Source organism: Electrophorus electricus, chromosome 18, assembly GCF_041902795.1.
Source record: "Electrophorus electricus isolate QZ-2024a chromosome 18, ASM4190279v1, whole genome shotgun sequence".
Classification (NCBI taxonomy): domain Eukaryota; kingdom Metazoa; phylum Chordata; class Actinopteri; order Gymnotiformes; family Gymnotidae; genus Electrophorus; species Electrophorus electricus.
Window position 1 is genome coordinate 15927963 of NC_137514.1, and position 25803 is coordinate 15953765.

Consider the following 25803-nt stretch of genomic DNA (forward strand, 5'->3'; position numbering starts at 1 on the left):
CCTGGCAACCTCTTAGAAGTGTGCCCGCATCAAATCCAGTGTCAGAGTCATGAAACATTTAAACGTCCACTCCAAAACCTCACCATGGTGATGTTATCATCCTCCCCCTACAAAGACGGCGCGTCTCTGTCGGCCCCGCTCCCATCTGACGGGAAACGGCCGCACGCTACAGTCAACTTTCCACGAATCGGCGACAACTTTCCACGGATCAGCGCTTGGCGCATCTGTCCGCGCAGGCGGGAGCGCGTCGCTGTTTCTGCGGCAAAGACTGGGGGGGGGGGGGGGGGGCGTAGCCGCTACTGCTTACGACAAGCGCGCACGATAAACATCCTCTGGGAAACACAGCGCCGGCGAGCCGGCAAACGGTGACCTTTCCCCCCCCCACCAAACCGCCCTTACGCGCTTTGAGAAGCCACCGAGCCATGTTAGCATCGCACAAAGGAGAAGAGGTGGAAGAAGAAGGAGAGAGCAGGTATGAAGAGGAAAAATGAGGACAAAGGACAGAAAATGGAAGCATCAGCGATGCCAAAAGAAAAGCCTGAAAGGGTGGGGAGAAGGACAGAGAGGCTGTGGGTAAAGGGGGATTAATGTACGAAGAGAGAGCAGGGGAGTGAGACAGACAGAGAGATGGAGGGGGGGAGCGAGTGAGCAGAAATCCTTGGGTGGGGTGGGGGGGGGGGGGTTCGTTCCATTTGAACGTGGAATGAGAACAGGCTCATGAGAAAGTGCCATTTCCAAACATAATAACCTTTTTAAGAGCCTCATTTAGGCAGGAGGGGGACGGCTGGGCGTCTGAGACTAATAACTCATCCCTCTCCTCACCCCGCCCCACCATTTTTAAAGACCTCCTGCCTCTCCATTGGGTCTATAGACATTAGCGAAATAACCCACGTCCTGAAAGCGCAAAATTTTTGCTCTCCAAATGAAAGTGCAGTGAATGGCAGCAAGACGGTGGAATACGAGAGAAGAAAAAAAAAAAAAGCTCATTATTTAATAGGAAGTGGCAGAATTTCGAGGGCGTTTTGTGGCCTATAATAGCGCTGCGCTCGGTTGATGCGTTTTCTTCGGGCGATCTGTGGCCGGGGGATAAATAAAAAAGGATCAAACTACAAAAAGACATGAAACCCCAAAATCCCGAGCACGCACCTGCGACGCCTCGCCCCCAAACAACCCTAGCTGCCCAAGAACGTGATCATTAGCACCAGGTCGCGCGCATCTCCACCCGAAACGCCCGCTTAGGGCGCAGAGACGCCTCCGCCCGCTCTAAAACTCACCCAACTGTTTTAAGCGTCTGCACCCCCACCCCATGCCTCCGTCAGCCAGCCGTCGGCGTCTAAGAGCAACCTCCCTTGCTCTTAGACTCTCTGACTGCTTTATTAGGTACGGTTTAGAGGTGTTTTATACGTGTTCGATTACAGTCTGTTGCCTGCGTTGGCAGACACAGATGGTCAGCTACCCCCTATCCCTGTTAATTACTGGTCAAGTACAAGTGTCAGTAGAACCGCTGAGCCATGAGCAGCTCTGCCACCTTGCTGCGGCGCACACACTCTCTGCTTGGGAAGGGGACCGGTAGCGGCCGTAAACTCTACGCCGCCGAGGTGCTCCTTCCTAATGCATTTCCTATTTAGCCGGTTCACCTTCTTCTTAAACGTTATTGCCCACCACTTTATTCTGACCGTTAAGGACGACGCATCGGTATAATGGCCGGAGACTCCCTCATCCTACACCCGGTGTTTACCTGCTCATTACTTACTGTCGGGTAGCTTTGTGCCCTTGTAGGGGGGCATTTACGGTTTGCACTGTCCTCTTGACTTAACCCGATGCGTCTTGTATGCTGCTGGGGAAAAACAGCTTCTCTGCTGTGTCAATGATCTTTCCCACTCCCCCTCTCTCTCTCCCTCCTAACTATCAATCTATCTATAAAGTGAGTGTTTCCTGCACGAGGCTGACACAACTCTATACAATATGCACAGGTATCATGTTGCTAACATAAGGACTAGAACTCGCGCAGGACAGCGGACCTGCACGCACAGGGTTAACCCCACCGGAACGAAACGGATCAGGTCTTCCCCCTCATCGCCTGGGCGACAAGCCCATCTCCTGGACACCCAGTTCTGACACGATAATAAACCGGCGCGCTCCGGAAACCCCTGTTTAGCGCAATACGTAGGAGCTGAGGATATAGAGTTTGGTTTCCATTAGCTTAATGGTTTGTGGCTCGGTATTGGCCGGTCAACATGGCTAAGTGGGCGGGGCTATAACTTCACTGAATTTGGATGAGAAATGAGTCGTACTTGTGCTCAGCTAGATATAACTAGTGCGTATGGGAAACAAAGAAAGACAAAGGTGCCAGAAAAGAAGGGAGAGAGGCAGAGGGACAGAAGAGTGTTTGAAAGAGAGGGAGAGGGAGGGAGAGAGAGAGAGAGAGAGAGAGAGAGAGAGAGAGAGGAGGGAAAGAAGCCTGTGTTGCCATCCATCTATCCCAGACCACCCCCCCCCCACCTGCAAGCTCCTGTTCCTCACACACACACACACACACACACACACACACACACACACACACACACACACACACACACACACACACTTTATGTGCAACATGGACCAGGAAAAGAAATACATGCTGTGAAAGAGACTGCGTCGGCGACAGAGACAGAGACATGCCACCACGTGACATCGTTTTGGCTGATGTCAGAGCAGCGGTTCCAAACGCCGCTCTTGGAAAACCTGCGTTGACCTGCTGCATTGGGAATCTGCTGAGGATTTGAATCAGGTGTGTGAGATCCAAGAAAAACCAGTCCTGGAACGGACTTCCAGCGTGTGGGATGGTCGTACGCGCAGGCGAGGCTCGCCGGCGGGTATGGGGTTGAAATATTAACAGCGCTGTGCTCTTTTTAGAGGCAGCTTTCAAATCTTCAAAAGGCATGACTGATGACGAGGATACAACCTTGGGTGTTACGAGCCTGAGGGCTGTCTTAAAATCGGCCTCCATCACCAGAAAACACATGAGTATTTTGGCTCAGTTCTGTGAAATCTATGAATAAACAAACGAATAAGCGCGTGCGTGCGCGCGCCCCACTGTGGGAGGGCCGGCACTTCCTGTGGGAGGAGCAAGGATACCACCTTCCTTCCTTCGTGAGCATGGCTGGTGGACACGCTGGGGTCTGAATGCAGGTGGACGGCAATAAATAAATAGAACCAAAAATAAATCATCTCCAAAAGGACAGTCACTTGGACAGACTTGATCGCATCTGGGCCAGAAAGCGGTTGGATCCTTTAGATCTTGGATGGATCTGACGCCCAATCTCCCAAATTCCAAAACAGTGATACGAAGACTTTGACGAAAGACTCATGAGCTCGGCTCAGACCGTTATATGACAATTATCCAAATATGCCAAGCTGAGCAAAGGTTTTCTTGCTCGAGCGTGACATGAGGTGATAGCAGGGAGGTTCTTAAGCAATTATTATTTGTGATTAAGGGTGATATGCAAGATCATGAAGCACACAGTACATGTTTGCAATGTAGCACGCATGGTGGCACTATTCAATAAGACTGGTAGACGCCACTGGGAAACCTCTGAGCATGTTACTGGTCTAACCCTGCGTGTATGTCCATGCATTTGTGTGCACGCGCGTGTGCGCACGTGGCCGTCTCGCAGGATATCCAGTTGCTAACATATCGACTGACAGAGTCTGCACACAAACAGAGCTCTAACTCTGTCAGCGCTCCTGGATTAACCACAATCCCGCACGCTCTGCTCTGCTCCGAGCCAAGCACGGCCTTCCACTTCCAGGATGGGAGTCTGGCGAGCTTCCTTCCCGCAAGGCGGCTGTTTTTTCAGGACATCCCGGGGGGGTGGACACACGCTCGGGAGACGAAGCCGGCGGGTAGCGCGGAACCACCGAGAAGGGGGAAGCGGACAGGGTTTGTGGCGGACACCTGCTAAGGGGCCACGTGTAGCGGATACGGGGCAGATGCAGGGACATTTGAAGGGCTTCGGTGGGAAGGGCTTTGTCGTTCCTCACAAGTCCACACCCACCCACACACAAAAAGACAAACACACTTACAGAGAAAGACAGACACACACACACACACACACACACACACACACACACACACACACACACACACACACACACACAAAGTAAAGAGCAGATGGCGTGTCAAAGACGCCAGGTCTGCACTGTCATTATGTCTTTTTATATCCTCTCACTTTGCTGAAAACTCTCTCTCCGTAGCAAGTAATTTTAATTTTTTTTTATTCCCCCACTGCCTCTACCCCCTTCACCCATCAGTGCATTTATGCTACAATTTATCCATCGAAAGGAGTAGGAAACATAACCTGGGCTGAATTAGAATGAGCAGGGGGTTGGGGATATTTTGGAATACGGCACTGCACGCCTTCAACTCATGGAAGCCTTTTCATGCCTTGCATTTGTGCTTCGGAAGAGCAGGAGTTTAATAAAGGACCCCATAGTCTGAGCGGTGTGCGTGTCTGTATCTGTGCGTTTGTGTGTGGCTTAGAAAAACGCAGCTGTTCCTTTAAAACAAGACATCCCAGTCTCGCGCAGTCAATCAGACATCATCACAGAACAGAAATAAACCAACAGGCAGAACAGGCATAATTTAGGATTACACCGTGTACTTCAGGAGCCAATTCCGGCTACCGTACAATCTCGGGCCTTTTTAAAGCACCAGTCAGTGCATTTTTGCCTTACAAAGTGAGACGGGAAACAAAAACGGCGATAAATCCTCGCCCCGCACACCCAGCCGGGGAAAAGACTCCGCTCGGAATGGCTTTTCATTCGCGTACTTCTCCTGTTGCGGATTCGTTAATTTACTGAGCTCGTGTTATTTTGGTGACAATGTCAATACTAATGCACCCCAACAAGGGCGCAACACCAAGCCCGCACAGGAACGACACGACACATATCTCTCACACTCACACACGCAGACACACACGCACGCAGACATGCAGACACACACACGCAGACACACACACGCAGACACACACACGCACGCAGACACACACGCAGACACACACACGCAGACACACACACACACGCAGACACACAGTGGAAAAAGGATCGTAGCGCGGCGATATGGGCGTAGTGCTGATGGAGGGTGGGGGTTGCATTTGGAGCAGCTGGGTTATTTGGTCTGTGTGGAACGTTCATCTTTGTTATGAGACATGGAATGTCTTATAGAGGAAGCAATGCAGGTGCGTGGGGGTTGGTAGTGGGCTGAGAGGTTAGGGATTGTTTTTCCAACCTGCCTGACTCGACAGCGGGTGTTTATAACTGACCCGTTCAGAACCTCCCGGGGCCTCTGATGAACTGCGAAAACAGTCTAAATGAACTGTAGATAGACAGCAACACAATGGTGGGGTGGGCGGGTGGAGCGGGGATCTCGCTTCCTGAGCTGATGGAAATAGGAGCTGGGCCGCCGCGGTCCAAGCTGGTGGCATGCGGGGCGGAGGGGTTACGCGGGGCCTCGGAGGGGTGAGGAGACCTCCAAGCACACGGAGCTGCTTTCGCAAGCGGGGGGGGGCATGTTAAGGCTGCGCGACATGGTGTTCAAACTTGAAGGACAGGAAATGGATTCTGAGACTTAAAGGTGTCCTTAAAGGTACAAAGGGCAAGTAAGGTCACACACACGTACACTCAGAGAGAGAGAGAGACACAGAAATATACAAATCACTGGCTTACTAGCTCTCTAGGTAAAAACAGCTCATCTTGCCGTGTTACGACCAATGACACGGTCTCCCCTAGCTTGGTGCTACGTAGCATAGCAACCAGTTCCTCCTGCGTGTGGCCAGTTATGTCCACTCCGTTCACCTACCAAACGACAAACACCACCACATCAGACATTGCGACATAGCCCGGCACATTTTAATTTCGCTCAGTTTTTGCTGATTCAAAGAAATCGGACAACCACCAGATCTTTTCTTTCAAATGTTCCTTGGGGAAAGCCTGGAAAACAGGACGGACGCCCACTCACCTCCAGGATGCGGTCTCCGGACTGCAGGCGGCCGTCCCGGATGGCAGCGCCCCGCGGCAGGATGCTCTTGACCAGGATAGGTCCGGGCCCGTGCACAGACGAGTCCCTGGTCACCACAGTGAAGCCCAGTCCATCGACACCTGGCGTGGCGGAGGTACGGCGGGGTCAGCGGGTGTATTCGGGTCGACCCTGCCTCCTCCTTTGACTTGACCCCACCCCCTTGCTCTCAACCCCCCCCCCCCTCTGCTTCCAAACCCCCCCCCCCCAGGCTAATAGTTCATGATCTTTTTGAAGCTGGCTCTGTCAGGGACCTGGCAGCCTATCAGAAGGCCTGGCCCAGAGTCTGCCGGGCCCGGCCACACATGCCGATGCGTGAATGAGCGTGCGCCCCCTAGATGAGCAGCGTTTAAGCTCTCGGTCGTCCTAGGGGGGCACAGCCCGACAAACCCTCCCCCACTCAGCCGTCTCCTCTAATGCGCTGATAAATGTTTTTTTTGGGGGGGATGGGGGATTAGATGGGTCTGTGCTTTAATTTCACATGCCAGCACGTCCAGGCGGAGATGAGGAAAGGAGGAACGAGGGATAGCAGATAGAGGAAAAATGCGGGGGGGGGGGGTGAGAGAAAGAGAGAGAGACAAGTAGAGTTGGAGGGAGATTAGGAGCAGTGCGAAGAGAAGAACGAGAAAGCAAGTTGGAAAAGGGAGGAAGATGAAACGAAAAAGATGAAGAGAGAGGGAGAAGGAGGGAGGGGCTTAGGGAATCGTCCCTATGACTGTGCTTTCCCCAAGGGTACGTGTGATTACTGAAGCTAAGGATAGCTCTCTCTCTCTCACACACACACACACACACACACACACCTGCAGTCATGACCAAAAGATGTTACAGAGGATAGAAACCAATCCAGCATACTGAAGATGGCAAATGATGAAATCTCATCTCCCAAAAGAGCACCTGACTGCCTTCCATTAATGTTTTAAGCCAGCAGAGTCTGTCAATCAAACGCCGTATAGGAGAGGAGAGGAGAAAAGTGGAGAAGATGGGAGAGGAGAGGAGAGGAGAGGAGAGGAGAGGAGATTAGATGAAACAAGAAGGGAGATTAGACTAGACAAGAGGAGAGGAAAGGAGAAGAGGAGAACCCCCTGGCAGTGCTATGATTAAGTACTCAAAAATACTCAGGTGCTTAATTCACTGCTCAGGGATGTTCGTGTGTTTGGATCTCTTCAAGCTTCCTGCACTCAAGACAGTGAAGAGCTCTGCATCCTTCACTAGCTGGATCAGCGCGAAAACCTGGACCGGCCCAGAGCCGCTAGGAGTTGACTGGGAACCTGCATTCTAGAACTTCCGAGACGCAACTTGAGGCAAACGATCAACGGTAACATTTAGCCATCGAGTTCTTGCCTACGTAATTATTTCAGACCAGTAAGGACAAAACCAGTAGACGCTTACTCCATAGCTCTGAGAGGGACATTCACACATTCTCCATATACTCTATATGGAGTCTTTTTTTTAGGTGTCTATTAGCATGAAATAAAACGACTAGGTCTTACCTTTGGTTAAATTTATCCTCTGATTCTTGCCGCCTTTCTTGTTAGCCGCACTCGCCATCATGGAGTGGGCGGGGCTTCTCCGGGGGGCGGGGCTTTCGCTGCGAGGCTTGGGGGTGGGCGATGCGTGGACAAGAGGGGGAGGGGTCTCTTCGAGGCGCTCCGTTTCCGCGGGGACGTGCCTAGCAGGCGGATCCTCCTTCGGGAGCAGGGCTTGCACGGCCGGGGGCGGGTCGGCGTGCTTGGTGTCGGCCTTGCCGAGCAGGAACGGGCTCTTGAGCTTGGGTGCACTTTGGTGGGCCGAGTCCGAGCTGTTGAACAGCTGGCTGATCAAGCTCTTCTCGTACTGGAGCTTATTGGCCACTGGCAACACCTCCAGGCGCACGGCAGGAGTAGACATCGCCTGGCGGAACACTTCCTGCGACCTGAGCCAGAAAGAAACGGCGTTGACCACCAGTACCCAAACGCCACACGGACAAACACGCAATCACAATGACACGGAATACGGTGAACTTTCTACATACATCATGTATACATTATGAGATTAGATCACAGCCAGCTAGGATACAGGGAAGAGAACACGGCGATGAGATGTACGGGCTACCGGAATGGGAGAAAGTGTGGAGTTCAACCGAGGACAACGCTACAAAGTGAAGCTGGCCACTTAGTTTTTCTGGATTTTTGTTTCTTTTCTTTCCATTTCCCATCACTCCTTCCCCCCGCCCGCCTTTTTTAGCGGACACACCTCACTTAACCCGCAACCACGCAGGAGGCTGTGTGACGCCGCGCCCGCGCTTAATAGGGCCATTCCGTGCGCCGAATGAGAAAATGAGATAGAAAAGCCATTTATTTGTTTTGCTGTTGTTTGGGGCGGGGGGGGGTGGGGGTGGGGGGCAGTGACAGAGAAGAGCCATACAGAGCAAGAAAGAGAGAGCAAGACAGAAAGAGGAGAGAAAGAGAGATAAAGGTTATGAGAGGAAGAGAGAGGGGGAGAGAAAACAGGCGCGCTTGTGGGAGATTGAGCGCGAGGCAAAAAAAGAAAAGCAGCAAGAGATGAAGGGAAGCGATGAAACGGAGAGGAGGAGAGACAGGGAGATGGAGGGACGGAGCTCCACAGCAGAGCGCCCGTGGGCAGAGAAGCAGCGATGACCGGTAGAGAGAGGAAGATCGCGAGGAAGAGGAGGGCATGGACTTACTCAGCAAAGGACTTGTCTATCAGCTGAGTGCCGTTGATGTTGACGATGCACTCGTCCTCCTGGAAGATGCCCTCCTTCTTAGAGCGGCCGTTATCCTCGATACCGTTCACCTGAAGGCCCAGGGTCCTGATAAAGACACACACACACACAGTGATCATTTACTCAACCGAATGTCAGAGACTGGAGGAAACAAAGCACACACACCGGTCCCCGACACCCGACACCCTCCTCTCGTATCCTTCAGGACATCGCAGGCACTACGGAGGGCCTTGTCTCAGGTTTCCCACCAATTACAGGAGTCTTTTTTGGTAATAGTGCTTGGAGGATGAGAGAATCAGTTACCTTTAGCTATGCGTCGATCCAGCAAGAATTTATAGATTATAAAAAAATTATAGATTTAAGGGATACGTCACAATTAAAGATCATTTCCTTAATGGGCTTAAACATCATTAATGTTTGTGGTAGATCATGAGTGGTTATCTGTGGGGAGGGGGGATATATATATATATATATATATATATATATATATATATATATATATATATATGAATTGATAGATAGATAGAGAGCAAGAGTAGAGAGAGAGAGAGAGAGACAAAGTGAGTGTGTGTGTGTGTGTGTGTGTGTGTGTGTGTGTGTGTGTGTGTGTGTGTGTGAGCGCATGCATGTGCATGTATGGCTGTTTTAATGGGGCTGACGGACATGTCTCAGAGATGAGCTTGACACTTACTGAAGGAGGTCACTGAACACATGTGCTCCTCCAGTGAGAAATAGCGAGAAACAAAGAGAGAGAAAGAGAGCAAGAGAGTGAGAGAGAAAGACAAGAATGAACAGGCTAGAGAGATAAGGACAACTTAAAGAACCCATCAGGGAGTACCAGTACATGAGTACACTCACAACAGGAAGTCTGACACCTTCCACACCTAGGGGTCATTTCCTGTCACATAATGTGCCATGCATCTTTTTGTCTCATGCACTGAAATCCTGACCTTAAACTGTTTTCCCTTTTCCACATCTCAAGGTGTGTCCTGAGAGTTGCTGTGCCCTCTTCACCTTCTTCCTTAGTGTGTGCGTGTGTGTGTGTGTACGTGTGTGTGTGTGTACGTACCGTCCACTCAGTGAAGAACAGTATGGCACAACTTTAATTCCCAGAGGCCTCATGTCTCCAGAGATCTCTACTGCCCTGGTGAGAACACTGTGGCAAATCACACACACACACACACACACACACACAGGTGAGGTCTGCAACTACTTTTATGATTATACTATAAATAAATTTAAAAAAAAAAGACATATTTGGTCACATTAATCTCCCACACACACACACACACACACACACACACACACAATCAAAATCTCAGTATCAGTATGAACTGCACAGTCACCCCTCCTCCTCCCAAGGGCCAGAAGCCCAGCAGAAGCACTCAGGCAGGCGAGCGGAGCACAGAGGGCATGGAGCTGGCGTTTTGCTCCGTTAGGCCCCTCCTGGGCCGCTCTTGGATCGTTTACCATGCCTGATGAACCTCGCTGTTGGCTCCCCTGCCACACTCACTCAGAGGAGAAGCACACATTTACACGCGCAAAAACACACACAAGTACACACGCACACACACATGCACACACATACAAAAACCCTCATATTTAAAGCCAAAGACCACACACCATGGAGGATGTAGTCTGGAGATCGCACACAGCACGTGGGTTAATGAGTTTATTCGGTTGACTGGAAACACCACCTCACACGCCCCACTCCCTTAGCCACCCACAGTAACGACAGCGAGCAGACAGAGAAAGCGAGAGAAATAAAGATGAACGGAGCACAGAGATAAGAGCGCTGCAGTGATAACGGAGAGATGGAGGGACGGTACACAAAGCAGGACAAACTGAAGAATGGGGAGGAAAAAACGAAGAAACATAAAACAAAAAGAAAACCAAAGCCCTACTCCTGGACTATGGCGAGGTGAGCCTCTGACTGTGCGCGCGCACACACACACAGCAGCGCACACGCCCGTGGCACGTACACACCCCCCATTACCGTATGCAAGAAGGCAGCGCTGGAACGAGTTAATATGACCACCGTGTCCGAGATGACTGCTGTGTGCCTGACACGCATATTCAGTGAAAAATAAAACAAGAACTGGTGGTCATGCTGTGACACGTACACACACACACACAAACACACACACACACAAACACACAGACACAAACGCACACACAGACACACACAGACACACACACACACACACAGACACAAACACACACACACACACACACACAGACACACACACACAGAGACACAGACACGCGCGCACACACACACAGACACGCACACACACACACACACACACACACACACACACGAGTATACTTCAGTCATCTACTTTGCACTCCTGTCCATGCACACTTCGGATCCATTTTGCTGCTCATGTCCTGGGGGGCAGCATTAATGGGCAAACAATAAGCTGAGAGGTACTGCACTCACACACACACACACACACACACACACACTGTGTGTGTGTGTGTGTGTGTGTGTGTGTGTGTGTGTGTGTGTGTGTGTGTGTGTGTGTGTGTGTATGTTTATCAGTGCGTATGTATCTGTGTGTTACACACAGCACCTGAGGCACAGGTGCCTACCTGCATCTCTTAGTTCAATAAAAAGAGGAACAGACAGAAGAAAATAGGAGAAAGGGGGATTTGTTGTGTTTTGTGTGTGTGTGTGTGTGTGTGTGTATGTGTGAGAGAGAGTGAGAGAGAGAGAGAGAGAGAGAGAAAGCTAGAGGAGGAAAGTGCTTGGAATTTTCCATCACTGTCAGAGAAAGCCTTGCAGGAGTTTTCAAACAAGCAACACAATTACACAACAAATGTCTGACACGGGCTTGGGCCACCATTTTCTGGTGCAAACAGAGAGCTTTCTGGGAAGCAGGATTCTCAGAGATCTTTTAAAGAAAACCTGACTACGGACCACTGCTGCCATTTTATAGAGAAAGGGCTGGCACGCTCCGGCATAGGACAATAAATTCCATAATGAGCAGATGCAATACAATCACATCCCAGTTTTCAAAAGACTGGTGAAATATAGGTGGGCACTTCACTTTAGTGTTCACAAATCCCTTTATATCGTGTCGCTGTTCAAAGCGGAGTTGAGATGAAGTCATCAATTTGCTTTATCTCCTTGGGAATTACAACGGCTTACCTGGAAATCTGCGTTTGCACTATTGGCTAAAGTTCACCTGGACTGAGAAATAAAAGACATTGCTTGTCTTTGAATCCATTTGTGGAAAATTACACCATGTTTAGCCTTTCGAATGGTATCAAAACACATCATTAATACTGTTATCCTAGCATATAGTTGACCACTTTATGGTCTCCTGCTATGCACTTGTAAAACCATGGTGAACCGGGGCTGTGTGCTGCCTTAGAAAACAACCTTGCTAACACCTTGCTAAGAGCCTACAGCTCTTAACATTTGTACCACTATGGCGCACACAAAACCAGAAACCTGTAGGTCAAGCTCTCAGGTGTAAAGTCTAAACAGTTCACGTAAGTTCAAGTTTTACTATAAACTGTAATCTCTTCCCAGTCAGAGTAATTCTTTGCACACTTGGTATGATGATGTCAATAGACTGACACGGGTCAGGGCCTTGTAACTACGTTTGCTGACCACTCAGCCAACAGTGACCCAGAGGTCAGAGGTCGAGGTGTGGTGGTGAAAGGCTGGTGCTAGCGCTAACCGCGCATGGAATCAGATGGGCCACTACACCTACCTGTACAAGAGAGCGAGAGAGACACACACAAAAACCAAGCCTACTGTCCAACAGCACCTGAGCAAAGATTATGGATTATGCCATCAGATTTGACTTCCTCCCCATGCCTCTGTGTATTTCTCTCAATATCAGTGGTTTTCAGGGCAACACCCAGCTAATAGCATAAGCGGTGCAGGAAGCAGCCAGGGCGTTTGTCTTCCGTCTTGGCTTCATCTACCTCAACAATATGGCCATTCTGATCCTCCGGAGAAGGCCAGAACAACATCAGGGCAACTCTTATGCCACCAAATAGTCTTCAAATGACACTAGGCTGGAAAAAGTAGGCAATACTTTCCTTAATGGCTTCAGATAAAGTAATGTAGAATGCTGTAGAGTATTGGAATCTGCTCACCCGTTAAATGAGGTTGGTAGGCAGGTGTACACGTGTGTGGGTGTGTGTGTGTGTGTGTGTGTAATGCTGATTGACAGAGCCAGTGAAGAGAGGAGAGAGAGATAACTGCTTCCCTCTCTGAGGGAGAAGAGCAGGTCACATGACCTGCGATAAGAACGACAGCGCTTCCGGAGGGACTCCTGCGCACCCACACAGAGGCTCGCGCGCGCACGCACACAGAGGCTCGCGCGCGCACGCACGCATACACACACGCGCGCACACACACACACAATACACATCGAGTTCTGTGGCCATGGCAACGACTGCAGATCTCATGACACCTGCCATGATGATAAACTGGGTAATGCACTATTTGTATCACACATTGGCAATATCAACTGGGTGATTTGGAACAACTTCTTAAAATATAGCAATACTGTTTACAAAACAATAACGCCGAGTAAATATGTTGCATACAAACAACAACAATGTTCCACTTTATCCTTCCACCTTTATCATTCTCCCTACTCCATTGCACATCCGAATAACTTTTAAAATCCCAATGGCGAGCGTTAGTATGGGGACGTTCCCAAAAAGCAAGCGAAAACATAGATAGCATAACTAAGCACCTTATTTCAGCAAGATTTCCTAATGGCCTATGATTCTGCAGAAAGGAGGCCCGACGAGATGAGAACTAGCATGACTTGAACGCATTATCCGGTCTCGTCAGTCCCCGTCCAGGTGCGATGGACCTGCTGGGAAATGACCATGCCTATAAACACTATTCAGCATGTCTATATCGAGCTCCGCCCTGCAGCCCATCCACAGTCGTGACGTTTGCTAACACGAAGGCAGCTACAATAATGAATCCGATAATGAAGTTAAGAGAAGTCCAAAGAAATGCTCGCTGTTTACTGCCTGCTTCCCGACTAGAAAGAGCTGGCAGAATTTTACACAGAAAAACGAGACTGATTTTTACAACGTTAAGGCAGCGTCCATGTAATCTCCATACAGAACACAACCAGACGGGTTGCTGATTTCTCACTTCATGATGTGCATTTATTGTTTTTTGTAATTACTGCATCAAATGAAATACATTATATGGGATTAAATGTAGTATTTTGGGCATTTGGCATTTTTAGCATACAAAGGGTATATCCTCTACTGCACAAAATGAAGATACACAGATTGACTGTGATATAATATTTATAACATTTTGGACTTCTGGTCTATCTTACAAGTTGTTATTGTCCGGTGTGACAGCATAAATCGCCCTGATTCAGAACCAAGTTGGTTCAGATCATTTAATATAGGATCAGGAATATTATGCCTAATATTGTGGTACCAAGATTCAGCCACACCACCCAGAACACAGACAACCCAAACACCTGTAAGAAATCAGAAACAAAAACCACACACATATGCATCTGACCACAGAAGCTCAGTATGTGTGTGGCTTTTGTTTCTTAATTCTTACAGATGTGTGTGTGTGTGTGTGTGTGTGTGTGTGTGTGTGTGTGTGTGTGTGTGTGTGCGCGCGCACTGGGAGAATCCACTTCAGCATTTGAAAGACAAATATTTAATATGAGGGTAGAACATGTGTACAGTCCAGATACAGAAAGAGCCACCTGCCAATCAGATTTCAGAGCCAGGACTTCCTCTCTGAAATGGTAAACGCCTCCTATGGCAGCTTCCTCCAATTTTAGAACATGTGTTTCACACTAAAGTTCCCCAAAAACAGCAACAAAAATTATTCCGTGCCAAATTATTCTCTTCCAAATCATGCAATCAAGTTTTCCTCTCAGTATTTCAACACAGAATACAGCAGAAGTGTATAGAGTTACATACAAACATTTATCACCACGATAATGACCTTGCTTTTTACCATGGTTTACACAATAAACCATGAAGAAAATGTCATTGTTTCCTTTCCAGCACTACTGTGCTGGAAGTGGCACAACAGGTTTCACGTTTCCACTACTTAAATCTCTTTGGCAATAACATGTTATTGCTTGATTAAGATGTTACATTGTATTCATTTAAACTTTACAGATGACTAAACGCAACATGACACCAACTGTTAAAGAAAGGCACTTGCTGGACATTAACTTTTCATATTTTCACAGGACCACAATTAAATTGTCTGTATATTTATTGCTCAGCAACTCTCGTCTTTCCTTTTTTATTGGGCAGGCATAAAAGCTGGAATACAGAGTATGAAAGATACAAACTGATTATACAGCTCTGTAGGTTCAATAAGAGTGCCAACAGTTAATCAGTATAAATTTGCAGAAATTCGAATTCTTCATGCTAGCCGTTACAGTACAGTTACGGCATAAATACAGCTTGATGGCACACAGTGGCCTGTCAGCACGACGGGTCATCCCGGTTCGTAGTGATTAATCTCTGAACCTTCACAATCTCTGTTCATCGACTATTCCAGCGCAGCACCTCCACGTATCAAAGATCTACTATGGTCTTTCCCATCCACACCCACAAATGTTCATAAAGTTTCATTTGTTCTTCATTCCCTATTCACCAGTGTGTACTGTGAACTGACGTGAACCAACTGGAATCAACATGATGTGACGCTAGGCTACATGTTACTCTTTTGCTGAAAGGCAGATTTTTAACACACCCAGCTAGCTAGCTATAGACTATCACATTATTAGTGATAGAGTGCATGAAGGAGAGAGAAAATATATGCGCACTGGAAATAATTATTAACGCACTACTACTCGCTAACTACATAACAACTCCATCTAAAATACAGTCCCCGTGGGTTTTGTGTCAGGGGTGATTATCACAGACTTGTGCCACCATATTACTTGTGTTGGCTAACTTTGCTGCTTCCTACATATCATGTCTATTCACCGACTCATTTTATCTGTAGTAAAACATATCCAAAGCTCCCAATTTAAACTTATTTTGATGTAGAGAAATGTTCTGGGGTCACACCACCTTCCACAGCACTCTGGTGTCTTTCTCTCTCTCTGTGTCCATCTTTCTCACAGCTGCGAGGACAGGTAACATGATCAGAGTGGCACACAGAGCAGCACACCATCTGGCAAAATAAGCATTTTTATTTTTTAAATGCACTGACAGTCCACTGTGAAGTGTCCACAATAACGTAATCGTACGTCTTTAACATCACGATATACCATATGACTGTACAGGTACAGGAAAAGGCCACATATTGGTCTTCCTATCCCTCCCTCCTGCCTTGCACACAATGGCCCAACCAACCACACCGGTGCAGCCAACAAGACATGGGAGACCACACCCACCAATTAGCATAAAGTAATTTGCATGATATTAATGGTTGGTCGTTCTCTCACATGTATTTTCATTTTCATTCGCGCCGACCCCTACACCCTAATCTCAACCTGCACTTCGTTTATTAAGTCAGGTTCACTGTCGTCCATTAAGGACATGAGGCGGTACCAAAGATGCTATAACAACCCAAACACACACCCACACCCACACCCACATCCACACCCACATCCACACCCACACCCACACCCACACCCACATCCACACCCACACCCACATCCACACCCACATCCACACCCACACCCACACCCACATCCACATCCACACCCACATCCACACCCACACCCACTTACCTGCTGGATAGTGGGATTGGCCTACTGATGGCGACGCCGTCCTTTGGTCTGTCCATGACGATGGGCTTCACTGGCGCATTGCCAGTTCCCTGTTCAAACAAGCACAACTCAGGTTGGATCAGCAGGGACCCTTACTGAAGGCACCATAGCAAAGGGAACAGGCCTGGCCCGACGGCGCCTGTCTGAAAATGAGTCCGGCTCGTTGCCTGAACTTAGAAGAATTTCGTGCGATTAATGGCTGAAACCCCAGACGTTTGTTTGGAGGTTCCTGACGCAGCAGAATTCTCCCTGCTCCGCTGTCCTCCCCCTCTCACTCTCTGTCGCCAACGACCCAAGTCACAAAAAAGTGCGGCCGAAGAAGAAACAAAAGCGTCGCCATGAAACGGCTAGAAAACGTTAAAACGAGGGAGACGGACGTCACGCTGCAGGAGGAGTGCGGGGGGGGGGGGGGGGGTTCGACTCCTAATGGCACCCGCCTCACCCCACTCCTGCCGCTCTCGCAGTGAAGCTGACGCTAATGACGTCCCTGATGTGCCCCCAAACACACACACACACACACACACACACACACACGGGACCCCCACTCTCATAGTAAGCCTGCACTCCCATTACACAAGAAGTGACCTAGATAAGCAGAGGGGCAAGCGATTATCCCCATGCTGGGTCACATGCCACTGCCCTGTTTAGAGGCCACTGGAGGCTTTGTTACGGTGCATCTATATCTCGCGTTTTAAAGGACATGCAGCTCACATGGGGCGCAGGAGAGGGAGTGGAAGACACAGAAAGAGAGAAAGAGAGAGAAAGAGAGAAAGAGAGAGAAAGAGAGAGAGAGAGAGAGAGAGAGAGAGACAGACAGACAGACAAAAAGATGGGGGGGTTGGAGAAGGGGAAAAGCTGTAGAGCAAGAGAGTTGGTTCTGGGGCTGTATACTTACTAGTTTGACAAAAGAGTGTGTTGAGACAGCGATATTGGCTTCTGCGTCTTCTATAGAGACTTGCTGGAGTCTGCATGTTCTGTGATTATGAGCCAGAACAGCTGAAACATGGCAAACGCTTGGCGTACTACCGGGGACAAAGTAATCAAATAAATGTCAGATGCTAATGAGCATATGCTTAAACATGCTGGGCAGGTGTGTGGGGGTGGATGGGTGGGGGTGTGTATGTGTGTGGAGTGTGCTGCCTGCAGCATCAAGGCATATTTCCATGACCTCTACACTCTGTCTCATCCATCTTAGTATGCCCCCCGAATAGGTTTCGGAATACTGTGTGTGTGTTAGAGAGAGAGAGAGGGGGACAGTCAGTGTGCAGAGGCTCTTTCAATTTTTAAGGAACTTTAATGAAATAAGAGTTTCTTTTATTACTACTCGTTTAGTGCCCTAAAATCAATTTAAAATTAATTAAAGATCGATTAAGACGTGAATGTTGATGGGCCTTTTGACCTTAACTGGCTGATTTCCCTTTGACGTTGCTGTGGTGACAGAGTCAAAAGGAGGCAGACGGAGAAAGAGGAAAATTACAGGCTTGAGTGATCCGACAACGTCCGTTCAGACTCCCGAAATCTGAAAAGGTACGACTTCCCAGTGTGATGATTTCTGAAATCTAAAATGATCACAGAGCAGGTTCACCTCTAGCCGTCTAAATCTGGCAGACATTACAAAACTACATTTAGCCCCGCCCACAGGAAGTGGGCTGTTTGATGATGCGAGCAGCACTGATGCTGCTTCATCGGGCCTTTTTAGAGATTTTGACATTTTGTTTCTGTAACCTGTGTCAACTCCAGCCAATCACGTCTCACCAAGGTGGGAGATGAGCACGTTCAGGCTGAGCACACCATGTGGATTTTTGTAGGATATATAATTCAGGAACTGGAAAAGCACAACTGGTTATTTACCAGAAGCCAGTCATACTGCCGAACCCCTTCTGCACTGTGACGGCAACGAATCAGAGGCTGTTACACCGTTACACCGCGTCCGAAGCCGTCACACTGGGTCAGAGGCCGTCGCACTATCTTCCGTCAGTGCAGAGCAGAACATGCCAGTAATTTACGCCAGCAACGTGAAAACGTCTGAGCCACTGCAGAACCATAAACGATGACAGAATCTAACGGGAGGGAAGGAGTCGCCTTTTAAGCTGGCAGGCCTGCGCTGCCATTTCAGTTTCAGGCTTAAATCTTGTTGACAATTAGACGATTTTTACTTTATTTTGCAAGAGTTTCATGAGCTTCAACAGTCACAATAATAAGAAAAGTTAAAAGATCAGAACAAAGATTTAACCATCAATTTTTTCCTCCTGTCCATTTACATCAGCATTCTAAACTGGCATTCTAATGCAACTGGCACATCATATCGGGCTACTGCAGGTTAGCGCGGTCTTTAAAGCTAAAGAAACGGAGGAAGAAGACACGTTTTCCTTTCAGTGAGATGAGGCTTCACAGTGGCAAGTGTGAGCTGCACAAACGTTATGCCAGCTTCTGTGCAGACCAATCAGAGCTGAACTAGAAAGCTCGGGACAGACGGGATGGATATGGAACTCAGCCCAGAGTTTACTTTGATAGCAACGGGAACTGAAAACAGATTCAGAAGTAAAGCCGACATGTCAAACTGTTGTTACTTCAGCAGGCTTGTTAGAGATACTTAAAAATTAGTATATTTCTCACATCATTTTCGGGTCTTTATGTCACTTTCCTAATTATGGTCCATTGTTTTGATTTTTCAGATAAAGGCTGTATAAATTTCCATACAAATGCTACCCAACACATTCTTCTTTTAGAGGTGGATAACGACAGACAAGCTGTGTCTGAGTGTTTAATCCTTAGAGGCAAATCCTTAGAGGCAAAGCTGTAACTTCAGTTCCAAGCTCAACTTTTACCAAACCATGTGCATTTCGGGCCGTTCATCAACAACTCATGGTTGATCTAATTCTGACACAGGACTTTTGGTTTCTGATGCACTGATGTGTCAGAGCATGACATTTTTTATTTATTTATTTATTCATTGACTATTGTGGATGTCTGTCTTGCATACCTAAATGTCTGTGGGGAAATCCCCTCCAATTTAAATCAACTTTCTGATACAGCTCCAGAAACTGAGACAGGATGAGAGAGATATAAACAGGGGTGTGTTAAGAACAGTTAAGAACAGTTTCATATTGTAACAGAGCTATTTATCGTGTAGGTGATGTACACCAACTCCATTTTGCAGAAGTCAGAGCAGAGAGAGCATTAAAGATGTGTGCTACTGAGCTAGAATGGGGAGATAGAAGGGTGGGTGTGTGTGTTCGTTCGTTCTGGGCACCCTTTTGGTAGATGCAGTGTAATACCAAGACATGAAAAACAAACCCACAGAAATAAGCAGACCACAGGGACCAAATAAACATATTAAACCAAACAGAGAGAGAAAGCGGCGAGGAGAGGAGAGAAAGATAGAGCGTTAAAGGAAGGCGTGAGAGAAGGTGAAATCACAGAGGAATATCAAGGGGGCCACAGGTGGTATGACGAGCAAAAGAAAATATCAAAACCAAACCCAGGGAAAATCCAATCTCATGGCCAACGCAACCCCCCACCCCCACCCCCATAAAAAAACACAGAATGCATTATAAGTTATCAGATTTGTGTGTGGGCCTGTGATGCCTCCCATAGCACAGGAAGGTACACTGGGGCACCGTACACTGCCAAGTGCAGATTAATTTGGCCTTCAACCCTCAGGAGAACAATGAGGCCTTGAACTGCTCCACTGATACTGTTGCAAAATGGACATTCTTTAAGGTTCAGGCTTTGGCATTAACACTTAGAGGACCGCACTAAAGGGGTCGTTATCAGGCACTGGTCATTACCCCTTCAGTGACCGTCCCAAACAAATGACACTGTGTTCCTGCGGTATATATTTAAATATTTTGCTTCCCCGAGTAGAGCTGGGTTACTGACCGTCGTCAGGGGTCTGCTGCCAGGGTTGTCGGCCTCCCAAAAGCCAGTCTCCAGGGGCGGGGTCAAGACAGACTCACTGCTGCTCCGGACCAGCAGAGGTGTGTCTGTGGGCGGAAACAGAGTTAGCAGAGGCGTGTCTCTGTGGGTGGCGACACGGTTAGCGGCCAGCGCTTTCCATCGATCTGCTGAGTAAGGAACTCCCCTGGCTCAGTTCCTTCCAATTAACCTTGTTGTTTGATTAATTGATTCATTGATCTGGTAAAGTGTTCTTGAGCTCAACACACATATTGCGCACGAGTGCACACACACGCACAAACCAAGCCACATTGCCATAGGAAGACTGATTCCCCCCCCAAAAAAAAGTTAGAGTTGAGTGTTTTTTGCTCTGTAATGCATGTAGAGTACCAGATGGAAGACTTCCCTGTAGAGTGGAAACACAAGATCAGAAAACAATGAGAAAATTGAGCTATTCAAATGGTATAATGAGAGCCAAGCCCTTGAACGTGGAGTAGTGAAGGTGAAAAGCTATACCGTTTTAACAGAAGCTGCACGCATGCACACACACTCACGTGCACGCACACGCAGACACTTCAGTGTTTACTGCCCAATCTCCTCACTTTCAACTCTCAATCATGTCTGAAATCGACTGCCTCTTGCCAAAAAAAATCAATGTCCCGGGCCTTTCGATAAGCTAAGTGCTCAGCGTGACCATGCTGCACTGCGCCAATCTGCCCATCCATCTTTAACCATGCTGGCTATATTCCACACCACCCCTTTACAAATGTCGGTGATCCCTTGTAAAGTGTTTCGCTTTGGCACACAGGTTTTTACTGGGAAATATTGGGGGGGGGGGGTGTTTAGTTTAGCTAAAATGCTAAACTGAAAAAAAATTTAAATGCTACACAGAACACGCTTTAAAATAACTTGCTGATGCATTCCATTTTGAGCAGGAGTCACAACCATTGAAAAGCACAGTGACTGTTTAATGTTATAGTCTTGTCTGAGGAGCGTAAAAAAAACAAAAAAACAAAACCACACACACATTATTTCTCACTGCCTCTGCTTGTCTGGTAAACAGTGACACCGATGAAGCCTTAATCAGGGATGAAACTGTAAGACAGGTATAGACTCATGTAGCTGTGAGACCTTGGTAGCATCAAAGGAATAATGAGGCTGTTTACGAAGACTTTAGAAAACACCCAAAAATTAATACCCAAGTAGGAAATGTGCATGAAATCATTTTGGATATTTGAAGACGCTGGAATTGGCACAAATTACCGCTTAAACTCAAGCGTGGCTGTCTTGCCCTTCTCCAACCAGGTATTGAAAAAACAAACATGAACTAAAGCAAACAAAAAGAAATGCAGTGCCCTGTAAGCAAACACCATGGAATTTTCTACAAATTTCTTTGTTTGCTGTTCTAGGACCAGCTGGTGCAGAAGATCCAAGAAGCAGAAGAAAGAGCAAGATCCTCCACAGAGCAGCCACGATAAAGGCTGACAGGGTGGGGTTTGGTTAGCACCACTTGACCTCTGATACCTGCTGTGCTTTATCATGTGAAACGGGGGTGGGGGATTCTCCACGCCACCAGCCATTTGCGGACGCGCTGTTTATTCTCTCTGGCCCGTGCCGAGCGAAGAGCTGGGATAATGAGGGAAGAGGACGTAAATCCGGCCCTGCCCTGCATACTGTGGCGATATGTCCCCATTGTTTAATACCATATATGGTGGAATTGCCTGATATTATAGACCTATAATTGGTAATTAACCCACGTCAAAACGGCATTTCATTTCTTTGTTTATATATAAGTATAATATAAGCTCTTAAACTCATTCAAGCACCAGTAATATGGTATTGTTATGAAGTCTGCAGCAGAAACTGTGTTCAATTTATCCTATTAAAATAAGCTTGCAGGAGTGAGATGAGAGGAGCGAGTAATGATTGAATTGATAAAACCTCTGACTGTTGATAAAAGAGAAAGACAGTGAGGTGTCCAAGTCTGCTAACCTGTCATTTTTTTGCCTTATTGGTAATTGATACGTCATTAAGAATGCGTCCTGGCTTGTCACATGATAGATGAATACACACATGAGCACACACGCTATCTGTGTGCATCTGTGTGCGCATGTATGCGTGTCTGTATATCTGTGTGTTTGTGAATGCGTATGTGTGTGCGAGTATGTGTGTGTATGCGTGCGTGTGTGTTTGTAAAACTGGGACCTTTGTGGAAAGACAGCCAGCAATTTAAGAGCAGAATCCCCTCAGCTTTGTGAGAAAACAACGGGTGAGCTCCCTTTCATCCGTCAATGAAACTACAACGGCAACCCCGTCATCCAGCTCCCACTGCCAACAGCTCCACCCAAAACTGTTCGCTCGCCACGTGAAATTCTACCCTTCCAGTTAATCCGGTATGTTCCCTACTATGAAAACTGCGTTTTCCGCCCTTTCAAATCAGCGTGGTCAGCTGCTGCATGCACATATACAGCCCTGACGCTCAGTCAGAAATTCAGTGGTGAAACGCTGCTGCCTTGCACTGCCCTGTCATTACTGTGCTGAAACACACGTGCAAACGCAAAACCCGGGCCGGCTGCTCGCGTAGTCTGACCGTTTGTCGGCCATCCTAACCTCCCTTATGTGGAGCCAGACGTGGAGCAGGTGTCTGGGCCGGTGTACCTCTGACCTCGGCGATGTCGACCGCGTCAAAAAAGGCCACTCTTGCTATCAGCTGCACACACACAGTTGCTCGGTTGCAGATAAATGCCTTTCAGTCATTAATCAATTAGGCAACAAAGTAGACAAAAGCACCATGCCTGGTGTGGATTAGCAATCCAAAACGCAGGTCTGCTGTGGACCAGACGGGTGTTTGAGTGTGTGTGTGTGTGTGTGTGTGTGTGTGTGTGTGTGTGTGTGTGTGTGTGTGTGACCGCACACCTCTCACAGCAGCTGAGGTGATAGGAAGGCCACATAAAGCATTTTATTAAATCCGTTTCGCTATGGTAGGAAAGGCCTTCATGGGATCACCATTAACTTAATTTGAGTATGTATATGTGTGTGTGTGTGTGTGTGTGTGTGTGAGGGCTCTGGGGTTTAAAAAGCAGACACTAAAAGGATCCATGCACAGCTGCATCCAGCCTAACTCGGTGCTGAATAGGGCAGTGTTAATTTGGTTGCTGAGAAAGGAAGGGGCGAGTTGGGGGCAGGAACCGTGTGAGCATGTCTTGGTGATGACCTGAGTGACCAAGTGTAAGAAATGACCGTTTTGAGTAACATAACTCTGGCACAGCCTCTGTACAAATTCTCACATTAAGAGTTACCACCGTCTTTGATCTTTTCAAATAGAATTTTATACAATTTAAAAGGCTGAAGGTTGAAGGTCACTTACTAGCTCCTGCTCGGTAGGCGTGGGATCTTACTGAGTGACTGACAGGTGGCGCCTCCTGAAGTCAGAAAAGGGGGTGGGGTCGTTGGGTCAGCGCAGATGTAACAGGTCAAAACCCACATCAAAATGGGCGGCCGTGGAAGGGTTAAAGAGGTGGGGCTGAAGCGTCAAAATGACCGACAGCCTGTCAGATGTCTGTCACAATCAAAGTGCCGCCTTCCAAGTTTGCACAAAGAGCCTGGCAGAAGACGAGTCAGCCAGATGAAGTTGAGAGCTGTTTGAGTGTGTGGTTAGACATGATCAACTTATAGCAGCAGATAATAGTTTAACAACTCCTACAGAAACTGAACTGGACACACCATCAGTTATTAGAACATTATAGCGCACAGAGTAGAGGGGACATCAAGGCACAGCGTGTGTAGCACAGCCAAATCACCTCGCGGGCACCGACACTCAAAGGAATGAAGCAGGGCACACAAACACGCACACTCGGGTCTGCTGAGCGAGTGGTTTGAGGCATTTATGGAATGCGCGTCATCACCAAAACAGTGACGGGACTGACAGCTGCTTGGGGCACGCCGGATGACTTCAGTACTCAGTCAGGCTTCGGCGGAGAGGAGAGGCGCGCGTTCTGGCAATGGAAGGCCCCGCCTGCGACGCTGCTATCACTGCAGCTCAGAAGCGCAGCAGAGACGCTCAAAGCTCTGCGCAGTGGAGCTACAGTCTGGGTATCCCCCTTATACCACCACCACAACACTGACAGCTAAACGAAAACATGCGTGTGTGTGTGTGTGTGTGTGTGTGTGTGTTAAAAACATAGATTTCTGGCATGTACAAGATCATGCTTATATTTTTACTGAGAGCACACACACACGCGCGCACACACACATACACTTCACTCCCCTCTGATGTTAAGGCGTTTACGGACCATATCTGGCCTACATACACCGGTCGTTCTGGTACATTTATATTGCCGCCACTGCTTGCTAAAGGTAACACAAATTAAAATCATATGACATGATAAACTGATAAACTGTGTATGATACACCATAGTTCCAGTGGCTTATTGGCCTGTCACATCTCAACAGGAAAAATAGAGTGAAAATACAGAAATATACAAGTAATATGAACTGCAGAATCAAAGCAGAGCACTTTTACATGCATGGCCATATTGCCCAAAATGTTCAAATGTATTTTATGGGTATTGGGACTCCTTGTAATGGAAAGCAACTGGCTACAAAATGCAGTGCTGTATTCTGTATGTGGAAATGAATGCTGTTAAATTATTTTTCAAGTCTTTTCAGTGCAGGTGGCTGAAGTAATGATGGAGACTCACTTGACTTGAGGGTGACGGAGGTGACTTCGATCTCGCTAGTGAGGTGTGGCATGCCCAGCTCGGGCTCCGAGGGCTCGGGACTGGAGTAGCCGGAAGCCGTGCTTCCCTGGGAACTCGCCGGTGCCCCCTGCTGGAGCTCCATCTCCTCATACACTGCAATCAGCTGTAGGGGGGCAAAGCTCGTTAGGCGACGATACAGACCGGAACATGGAAACACCAGCTAGAAAGATGATGCTGCATTGGAACAGTCTCAAGCAGTGGCTGGGGTCGGTGTTGGGATTTCAAACTTTCAAGGTGGTAGTGCGAGCTGGCCCCAATTACGTGAGTGTCTGACATAAAATCAATCAATCACAGAAGAACTGCATAAAGTAGCTACAGGGAGAAAAAAAGTTTATGAAAGTTACCTCTAAACATTCAAATCTACGGGCTGTGCTCACATTGGACTTGAAAAATGCCTTGTGCGTTTTCTGCATCGTAACCTCCCCCCATCACGGACATGGCCGTTGATGGAAGGTTTACCTGGAGTTTAAATTATCGTGTTTACTGAACAGGCTGATGAGATCAATGAGATCCACACAGAAAAAAAAAAAAACTTGTTCCCTTCTAAAGATGTCTACACATCTACAGACATCACCGGGATCCACAAGTGCAGCTAAACAGTGTTTA

General features: G+C 47.8%; 1 protein-coding gene across 4 annotated transcripts in view; it reads right to left on the minus strand.

The window, feature by feature from the left end:
• pard3ba (par-3 family cell polarity regulator beta a) overlaps nt 1–25803 on the minus strand; it is a 112091-nt gene that overhangs the window by 63578 nt on the left and 22710 nt on the right. For 3 of the 4 annotated variants that reach the window (XM_035535117.2, XM_081701098.1, XM_035535116.2), the window contains exons 3-10: nt 25138–25300; nt 20423–20526; nt 16502–16590; nt 9850–9936; nt 8742–8867; nt 7549–7970; nt 6002–6141; nt 5710–5838 (exon numbers count right to left, since the gene is read on the minus strand). In XM_035535117.2, coding sequence (XP_035391010.1) covers nt 5710–5838; nt 6002–6141; nt 7549–7970; nt 8742–8867; nt 9850–9936; nt 16502–16590; nt 20423–20526; nt 25138–25300 — 1260 coding nt within the window. Of the gene's footprint in view, nt 1–5709; nt 5839–6001; nt 6142–7548; nt 7971–8741; nt 8868–9471; nt 9642–9849; nt 9937–16501; nt 16591–20422; nt 20527–25137; nt 25301–25803 lie in introns of those variants that run through there. The other variant, XM_081701099.1, reaches the window with a different exon arrangement.